The sequence below is a fragment of the Bidens hawaiensis genome, unplaced genomic scaffold (assembly GCF_021521415.1).
Source record: "Bidens hawaiensis isolate Kalapana, Puna unplaced genomic scaffold, B.hawaiensis_p1.1 tig00002338_1, whole genome shotgun sequence".
Lineage (NCBI taxonomy): Eukaryota > Viridiplantae > Streptophyta > Magnoliopsida > Asterales > Asteraceae > Bidens > Bidens hawaiensis.
Window position 1 is genome coordinate 722,952 of NW_027491126.1, and position 10,406 is coordinate 733,357.

The window sequence follows — 10,406 nt, forward strand, 5'->3', positions numbered from 1 at the left end:
TTATTTAAATGTTTTCTCAAAATATATAAAAAAAATTAAAAAAATATATATAAATTAATTAATAAATTATAAAGAAACCAAATATGAGAATGGTCGAAGTTTAGACTCATCATATGTCAAAACTAAAGTCGGCTTGTTTGCACCCTATTCTTCGCGATCTCGTGATATTCGTAATCCTGTAAACAAGGAATGGATTGCTATAAATCATTGAGTCGATATAGCAAAATCAATCGCCTCGCCTTATATATATATACTGCCGAACGACACAATCAATCAAACCCTCAATCACACGTACACCAGAATAATAATACGATCAGAACGTACCCTAGAAGATGTCAGGCGGTTTCTTAGGCCGGGTGAGTGTTTTGACTTTCACACAATTGTGTTTGTTTGTTTGATAACAGTCGTTCTTTCTTGTAAACATACTTTTTGAGTTTTCTTTGTATTACACACGAGAAAACAAAGTAGATCATGTTGCCATGCAGGATTGGAATTTTGCAACTCTTGGCATGGCAATATGGCCGTATGTCCAATTCAAGAATATGGGTTTATTAATTTTGTGATGATATAATAATAGGAGAATAAATAGTTTGAGTTTGAAGGTATCTTTAAAACTTGGTTTTAAATTTGAGGCAGGTTTAGGCATTCCCTAAATCCCTCCCAAACCTATATTAATTGTTTCGGTTTTCTCATCAGGTTCGAGTTTTATTGTTATCCCTACATCACATGATGCTATCTCTAATGCTATCTTATGCATTATGAGGCGGTTATGTAGTTGGCCTATATTTGAACAAATTGGACTGTATTTTTTCAAATCCCATTGAACAAATCTGACCATCAACTAAGCAATGTGTCTGGGTTTCTAAACAAACAATGCCATCGATAAACAGATCTGGCATGGATGACTAGAATTTTTTCTATTCTAGTGTTTAAAAGTTAAACAAATAATAATAGTATCTCTAAATAATTTTAATTATAGTATTTTCTAACTAACAAATGTTTGGCGTACCGGATGCGTGCATCAGGCTTATGGGATTAAAATGCATGGGGGGCCGCCATTTGTGTGGGGCAGACGTTTCAGCTACTCATGAATCATGACTTTGTGTTAAATTAATATTGCTTTAGTAGCTATGTTCTATTCAATTTGCTAATTTGTTTTTAATTATAAAACTTCGGTTTGGTGTATAGGTGGACATGACAAAAGTTAACATGGATGTCATGCGGCCATGGATAGCTCACAAGGTGACTGAACTTCTTAAATTTGAGGATGAAGTTCTTATTAACTTCATTTATGACCTCTTGGAGGATGAGGTAATATGTTATTTTATGCGATTTACTAAGAACTCAATGCATTTACCAAGAACTCAATTTGCGCCATAATTATGCAACAAAATCTACTATTCTACTCATATATTTTATTGCTAAGGGGATTTTTAGACATGGGTAACAAATCATATATAAATTACTCATATTTTGGTTTGGAACCAGAAAAGTTCTTTTGATATTGAATTGGTTGGTTTTGGGCAAGTACCATAAATAGGTAAAAAAAACCTAACATACTTGTTTTTTTCTCACAATAGTCCCTTTATTTTTTTTATTTTTATAGCATGATAATGTCTCTACATGTTAAGTTTTAACAAAATTGTGAGTTTTTTAACAGCTTGAAACTGGTAGATCCAGATTTTAAAAAACGATTGTGATCGATAAATAATATAAGCGACGTTAAAAAAAGATCGTAAACCACTCTATATGTTAAATTTGAAAAAAAAAATGTGAAATTAATTAAAACAGCTTGAAACCAGTAACTCTAGTTTTGTTTTGTTTTTTCTTTTTCTTATAAGAAATATAAGACACGTAAAATAAAGACTAGTCAGCCAAAAAACCGAATGTACCGGTTTTAATTTGTTTAAAATAATTTCACAATTTTGTTCAAATTTAAGGTGCCAAAAGTTGTGTGATTTTTGTGAGAAAAAAAATACAAAGTATATATATATATTTATTTTATGATACAATCTTATTATTTTGAATTGGTTTTGAACATTCTTACCCGATGAAGGGAATGAGGTCGTACATATCATGACTTAATAAAACGTGAACACAAGAGTGATAGTTGGGGCATTTCATGTTTTTTAGATATTCATATCTGAGTATATTTGTGTTTTCATACATGTGACTTGGTCTTTTAACTTATTGACTCTAAAACCAAAACCTTTTCACCTTTTAATAGCCATGGTTACATTCATTAACCTTTTCCGTCCCTAACACTTTGTTAGATTTTTTGTGTTAGTTTATACTAAATGACCAAAATACCCTTGTCTAGTAAATTCTTTTGGACTGAACCATGAAAACTAAACTAAGAAACAGGGTTATTTTGGTCATTTCATGAAAATTGAAAGAAAAAATCTAATAGAGTTGGTGTTATGGACGGACATGATTAAAACATGAAACCATGATGATTTAAGGGTATAACGCTTTAAACTTAGACTTAAGTAGTTAAAATGGCCGAACCAAAATTAAAACTTAACACTAGATATTTATCCGTATTGATTTGTAAGATGTCACATATTTTGTTGAATGCAGGTAGTTAACCGTAAAGAGATTCAAAGTTTGCTTACTGGATTTATGGAAAACAATACCAGGAAATTCATGAAGGAACTTTGGACACATCTTGTTAATGCCCAACAGAATGGGAGTTGGGTCCCAAAAAGGTTCTTGGATGTCGAGGAGGAAGAAACTACAAAGAAACATGTATTTTTAGTGAACTTATGCTTCTTTTTGTATTTTATAAATTATAACTTTCAGTAAACTTATGCTACTTTTCTCATGACATTAGGCTTGCTTTTGCAACTATATGGGTTAATGTTCATTTCTCAAACTATTGTAGGAAAGAGAGGTTGATGATGTGAAAGCCGCTAATCTGGAGTCCCCCTCGAGGAGGCGCGCCCAATCTTTTAGCAACAAACGGAGAGATGAGAGGAACCGTTCAAAGAGGTATACAAACACGCCCACTCAACTGTTATATTTCTGCCAATACTTCATAAACACTTAATTTTTCTCCAACTCTACAATAATTATTACAAATATTCTTATATTTTCTTCCACCATGCTTCAATTGATTTTTAGTATATTACTGTTTATTTTATTTTTCTTGTGCAGAGGTACCCGTTTGAGGTCAATTAGCAAGTCCACTAATTCCAGAAGTCATTCAAGGTGTGCAGTCATCCAAATCTTAGCCATAATTGTTAAATGATTTTAATAATCCTTTTACTTTGTAATAATCTTTATGTATCTAATAACCCTTATATCAATCAGGTCAAGACGTTTATCAGCATCTCCAGAACCCTTAAGGCACTCTGTTTCTCTTAAAAGGAGGTCTCATTCTCTTTCAAGACGATCTTTTACACCACGTCGAGGGGGCTCACGTGTGCGGTCGCCATTTGATGCAAGTGCACGTGGACAATCCCCTTCTTCTGCAAGGCGTAAGTTGCAATCCCCATCCCTTGCAACTTCACCTCGCTCCTCATCCCCTACATATTCACGCGGACGATCACAATCACCTTGTGCCTCATTCCCTACACCTTCACCGTGCTTCTCATTTCCTATATCTTCACCTTGCTCCTCACCCCCTACATCTTCAAGCGGAGGATCACAATCACCTTGCTCCTCATTCTATATCTTCACAAGGGCGGTCACCTTTACGTGCAAGGCGAAGGTTGAGGTTCCCATTTTCTACATCTTCAAATGGACGGTCACCTTTACATTCAAGGCGAAGGTTGAGGTCCCCATCCCCTACATCTTCAAACAGACGGTCACCTTTACCTGCAAGGCAAAGGTTGATGTCCCCATCCCCTACATCTTCACACAGACAATCACCTTTACCTGCAAGTCAAAGTTTGAGGTCCTTGACCCCTTATTCTTACCGATACAGGTCACAGCGGACTGCATCTTCTTCCTGCTCTACGCAGTTTGGATCTCTTCCACTAGTCCATGCCAGGTCACCATCGCCTACGAGGCCGCAATATCGAAAACCTCCGGCTGCGAGGCAAAGGTTGAGGTCCCGGACCCCCTATTCTTACCGTTACAAGTCACAGCCCACAACATCTTCCTCTATGCAGTCTGAATCTCTTACAGTACATGCCAGGTCACTATTGCCTATGAGGCGACAATTTCGAAAACATCCATCATCACGACGTCATCGGTCTCCTCCAATTAAGCGTAGGACCACATATCTTAGCCGTCGGAGATCCCCAAGTTCCGGAAGTAGGTCTTCTTCACCCCCTCCCTTATTGCGAAGGGGATCACCAAAGCGCCAACAGAGATCGCATGCACGGCTTTCTACTTCTGTTTCTAGACACAGGTTCTTTACACTTTCTAATTATCTATTTTAATTTTTTAATTTGTTAATCTGTGCAATGGCTGTAAGAATATTATTATATCATGGACCATTATATAGACAAAGAGCAATTGCTGAGAGTCGTTCTCCTCCAAATCGACTCGTTCATAGGTAAATGGATCAAAAGTGCAATCTCTACCTTGTCAATTTGGACGAGAACGACTCTCATGTTTGGTTAATTTATTACACTTGATATACGTTTCTAACGGTTTTGTAATTTGACAGTAAAAGCAATGGAAGGATATATGCATCATCACGTAATAATAATCGTCATTCCCATAAAGAAGAATACGAAAAAAAGTTAAAGAAAGAAGAAAAGCCCAAGCGACGGGATGTAAGGCGTCGCAAAAAACATATCAAACGATCATAAAAGTTAACCCGAAGGCGCGCAGGAATGTGTTTCGATCATCTTATTAGTCAGCATTGTCGGATAAGAGGATCCTTAAAATTAAATTATCGTTTAAATAACTTTTCTTTTTGATTATGTGCTGGTGTGTAAATATGCTGGTATGTAAACAATCTGTGATATTTGTTTTGACTATGCTCTTATTTTTTATTGTCTGATAAGTAGATGTGGCAGTTTGACACATTTTATTATTGATGGGTTGGTCCTGATTATGGTTTTTATTCAATTGGGTTAAATGGGTCAAATAGAATAGTTTAGTTAAAATGAGAACGTGTTAAATGGGCCGTGGAAAATTAAGTCATTCTGTCTTTTTTTAGTGCATGCTAGGGGTTAGAGGTGTTCACGGCTTGGTTTAAAACCCTCGAACTCGTCATTGGTTTGGTTTTAAAGTTTTATAACTTTTGGTCGGTTTCAAATCGTCTGGTTTACAACTTTTTCTGAAAGCAGTGTAAAACCGGACTGGATTGGACGTTAAGATTTGACAATATATTTTGATATTAATATATTAAGTGTTAGTTTGTGACTTGGGAGTTATCATAATAAATGTTAAACTGGCTGTGTATAAGTTGTATTAAAACTAAACATGATGGCCGGTCAACATTCTAATGTATTTAAGACTTGAAAAGTTTATTTGCTTACACGTTTACAACTTTATCACAACTCGTTAACTTATCTACGACCTATTTAACACATTTACAACTTGGCTACACTAGTAGCTATACCCTGCTTAACCTGTATGACCTGGTTTAACAATTAACACATGCATAACAATTTTGTAAAGATTACGCTAAACAATGTTGACCTTTTTTGTATGGTGGATGCTATCACTTAATCATGTTTGACTATTTATAAAATATAAAATGCAAGTTGGTTTGACACTTCTGTAAAAGTTCAATAATTATTATTATTATTATTATTATTATTATTATTTAGAATGGTATTAGCTTGGTGGCGGTGGCGTTTATCCTAAAGGGTTATAACACTCACAAAAATCTCCTTACCTAAATTCGATCATAGAGCAATGGTGTTCTCCCCCTTTAATGACAAGCACTTGTTGGATTTAAACCTGAGACTCCCAGAAGGGAAGCCTTATGGCATAATTAACCCCTTGACCACCGGATTAACCTGTGATGATGTAAAAGCTCAATTATTAAACCCAAATGTTCACGAAAATTGAAACATTTGCGTAGAAGACAAGTGGGTTCGAACACCGAACCGTTTTGTAGAAGTTTAGTTATTTGAAAAGGGTAATTTGTCTTTAAATGACATTTTCTTAGCAAATTTCCGTGTTTTTGACATCTTTTGTTTTATTTTATACTTGGTTTAAGATGAAACTGAAATATTATGATCATTTGGTGTGTATATATACAAAGTTTAATTTTATATATGAAATATAAAAAGTTATTTAGTATAGAGTAACTTGATTACATATATAAAAATTAAAATTAATTGTAAAAGCAGGTGAAGATGTGAAGATTTATTGTTTAGAAATAGAATTGGGATTTTTGAGAAAAATTTAGATTGAGGTGGAGGTGATACAATGATATGTGACGATTTTGTGAAGGTTTGTTGTCGTAGATGCTCTTTGCTTTGATTACATTTGTGTTGGGCTAGGGTTTATATCGGCATATATGTTTATGTATAAGAGAGCAACTAACTCATGTTAGATCAACTCATGCACATAAATTACACTGTAAATGGTGTTTGTGGGTATATTTGGTAAAACTAGCTGGTGATTGTTGGTTGAAATCTGGTAGCTGTAGTTTTTTTAGAAATATTTAGGTGTTTGGCAGGGTTCCTTGAGGTTTTAATATAACTAGTTGGGTGTCTGGGCAGTGCGGTGGAGTGGGCGTGCAACCTAACATCAACAACACAATATATCAGTGTCGATATATGATTCACCCGATGATAATGCGCATATAACTCGAATGTAGACATGTAATTCGTGCAAAGGCAATGTAATAGGTGGCGAAATCAAGAAGAAAAGCTGAAATATATAGTAATTTTAAATATATAATTTTTTAAACCAACCTGTTTTGATCTGAATCTCGTTCCGACCCAACATTGTTCTAAACTGAAACCTGTTCTGACCTGACCCATTTCGACTCAAAATCGTACCAACACGAAACGAACTAGATTAACCCTTTTTGCATCAACTCGTTCTGACCATAATTTGGTCTTACACATGACCCGAGCTCGCCTGGCTCGACTTGTTGCTGATCTTAACCAGCTTTCACATAATATGTTAATTTTTTAAAGTTAAAGAAGTATAACAATATACCATACACAAATTAAAGAGAATAAGATGTTTATTTTTATGATGTAATTAATTATAAAAAAATATTAATGTGTGAAAAAGTTGTTTGCCTCTTAAAAAGTCATAAGATAGTTGGTTTTGAATAAGAGTTCAAGCACCAAACTTGTGAAATTTTAAATAATAATAGCTTGTAGCTTTTTAGCTTCAAGTTTTTTCTCATAACCTAAAAGTTTCGATCTTCTCAAACAAAACACAGTTGTTTTTTTTTCGTTTTTTTTTTAATATGAGTTTTTTCTTGAAGCAAGTAGCTTTAAAAGCTCTTAAAAGCTTACTACCAAACATATCGTTATATTTGACGATGAGCTTTTAAAAACTTTTAGCTTCAAGTTGTTTAGAAAAAGCGTCTACTCAATAAAAACATTGTTTGATTGAAGAAATTTTAAGCTTTTAAATTATGAGAAAAACCTTCATGTTGAGTTACACCAAAAGAAGTATTCAAGGCCATATTCATACATACCTTATATTAACCCACGATAAATCCACAATCTCCTAAAAGGGTTTTACATTAAAAAAACGTGGCCCTATAAACAACCGCCCCTCTCAGTGCCTTCAAACTGTTAAACCATCCATGTAACTCTCTGATGGGAACCTAATTGAATGAGTCAATGGAATAGTTATAAAAATGGGATTCCAAATTGATTCTCTCAATCAAATGTCTTCAAGCTTAACTTAAGAAATTACCCCAAATTATTTCTAGGTCTAATTTCAGCAACTATTTCAAAGGCTAAAATAAAGGGGGAACTTCTAGCAATCCACAAGAATAAATAGGCATATAGTCATCTCTTTTCTTTGTCGAGTATTTTGATTATCGTGTTTTGGTATTTGGAGATCTGCCTATCTCGAATCAGGCTATCTATCCTTTGTTTTTCCTATTTTAATTAATCTAATTTTCATATTCTATCACACGCACATTCTACAATTACATGCAAATTCAAATGTAGCAGGATGACACTTGTGATCATAGCATCGAAATCTATGGACATTCGAGCATATATGAAATTTAGGCATAGATCGTCACCTTCAGGAACAAATCATCTTTCTGGATTTTACCCTAATTAAGTCCTATAGATATCTCGCCTTATTAATTATAAAACTACATGAAAACTGATAAGATATCTCCAGTGTGACTGAATATTAAGCTGATCATACCAAGCCACATAAGTGTTATTGGTATTGCAGTATTGCTATATTGTTCATGTGCAACCACTTGAACCAAAGCTCAAGAACATATACAACCAATAATTACATCAAACTCATAGGGAACACGAATCAAAACTCTAGAACATAGTTAATTATATCAATTAAAAGAATGAACTTGAAACAATCAAAACTCTAGAGCATATATAACCAATTAGCATCAAACCTATAAAATTGAAACATGAATCAACACCTTAAGATATCAACTGATCATTAAGCAAGGTTCATTTTTCGTTCAACAATTTTTCTTTATTATCAGTGGATCTACTTCGATCCATCCAATATGAACAAAAGAATGATTTAAAAAAAATAAGAACTCGATCTTAATAACAAATCTTTAGAAACACGACAAAAGAATTTTATGGTCATTTATATATCCCAAGTAAAATTCAGAATTTATTGACAAGAACATAAATCTGTAATTAGAAGAACTTCCTTGTTGTTGAAATCTTGTTTCGTGGCGTTTGGTTATGCCCTAACCTGAGCTCAAGATCAACTTCTGGCACTGATGATGGCGGATCAACCGTTGTATCTTCTTGATGAACGTTTCTTGAATCAGACAACCCTTCACCAAAAAGTGGAAGTGGTTTATTTTGCCCATGTTGAGAACTCGAAAACAGGTTGCCCATGGTGGCGGCACCAGCGGGGTTTGATGGTGGTGAGGAAGAGGATTCTTTAAGCTTAGCCTTGTGCTTCCGGTGGATGTTCATATGGCCTCCAAGTGCTTGTGCATTTGTGAAGCCTCTTTTGCAAAAATTGCACTCATATGATCTACCAGCTGCTACGCTTGTTTGATTCGAACTTTCATCGGTTATTGCATCATCGGAGCTTTCAGGGACCGAGTTATCTGCTTCCATCGGGACAAAGAGGATGAAATCACGGTGGTCAACTCAGGAATGAAGATGTTTAGGGTTTACTATATATATATGGTAACTTGGCCTGCAACTAATATCCTCCATTTGCCGTTATCTAGACTAGAAGAATCTGCTGTTTTACTTTAATATTATATTTTCTGTAATACTTTTCAACGTTAAAATAGAACACTTTATCAGGTTAAGATAATTGGTAAGAAATTATTGTATCTATTTAGTAGTATTTGGTTAATATATTAGTTTAGTTGGTGAAATCATAATAAAATTAATAGAAGTTAGGAGGTTATAACCGGTCATGTAGTTAGCAAAAATAACAGGTTGAGGCCTCATGTTGAAAAGTAATAAAGTTTGTATATATAGTGTAACTTTATAAGACTGTTCGTAATGTTACAACTCATTATTCTGACATGCACTCATGCAGGCATAGTTAGCAAGTCATATAAGTTTTTTATCCATTCTTTCAAAAATGCATTTTTACCTCCAACACCAACATATATACGCATCCAACCTACTTTTTTAATTTATTAGTATGCTAGAATAAAAATAATCTTTAGATTTGCGAAGCTTGTATAATGTTTTCATCAATTTGTAAACCTTGTTTTCCGTTCCTGGTTTCATGAAACCTTCAGGTTGCTCTACATAGACTTCTACATTAATTCACCATGTAAGAATGTTGTTTCGTTCTTGAGGAGATATAATATGCATCCTTCATAAGCAGCTTGCGAGTAGTAATTGAATGGTATTGAGTCTGTCTATACTTCTTCTAGTCAATTCGATGTCTTTGTGCCTATCCTTTTTGTGTGAAAATGTGTGCTTCATGTTTGGGTATTTCGCCAATTTTGTGCATTTCATCAACTAAAACACCCATTCAAGCCAACTGGTAAATTGGTTATTGTTTATATTTTTCTTCTTTTCTGGTCTAACTCGTCTTCATCTCCTTTTGCCATGCAGTATTTCTAGTTACTTCTTTGTGAATCATTTGTTCTTTGTATGGCATTAGTCAAAGTTCATTACCATACATGTCACCACGTGGAATTATAATGTCTCCGTTGTTAGAGCTCTTTCATATACTTCTTCTAAACCATGTAGACCTTTAATTCGTGTGCCATCAAATTTTTGGTCTAAAACTTGACTTTTAGTGTTTTCATATATTTTTGCCTTAGATGAAAACAAAGGAGATCCATTGTGATTGTGATTCGTGGCTAGGTTGGGCGTTTGGGG

General features: G+C 34.3%; 1 protein-coding gene across 1 annotated transcript; it reads right to left on the reverse strand.

Annotated features, from left to right (window-relative positions):
• Positions 1 to 8,735: 8,735 nt before the first annotated feature.
• On the reverse strand, positions 8,736 to 9,170 carry LOC143618661 (uncharacterized). Its single transcript, XM_077090776.1, has one exon. The coding sequence runs from the start codon at positions 9,168 to 9,170 to the stop codon at positions 8,736 to 8,738; it is 435 nt and encodes a 144-aa protein (XP_076946891.1).
• Between the last annotated feature and the right edge of the window lie 1,236 nt (positions 9,171 to 10,406).

Coding starts and splice junctions, on each gene's coding strand:
- LOC143618661 (XM_077090776.1), bottom strand. CDS start 9,170: ATGGAAGCAGATAACTCGGTCCCTGAAAGCTCCGATGATGCAATAACC.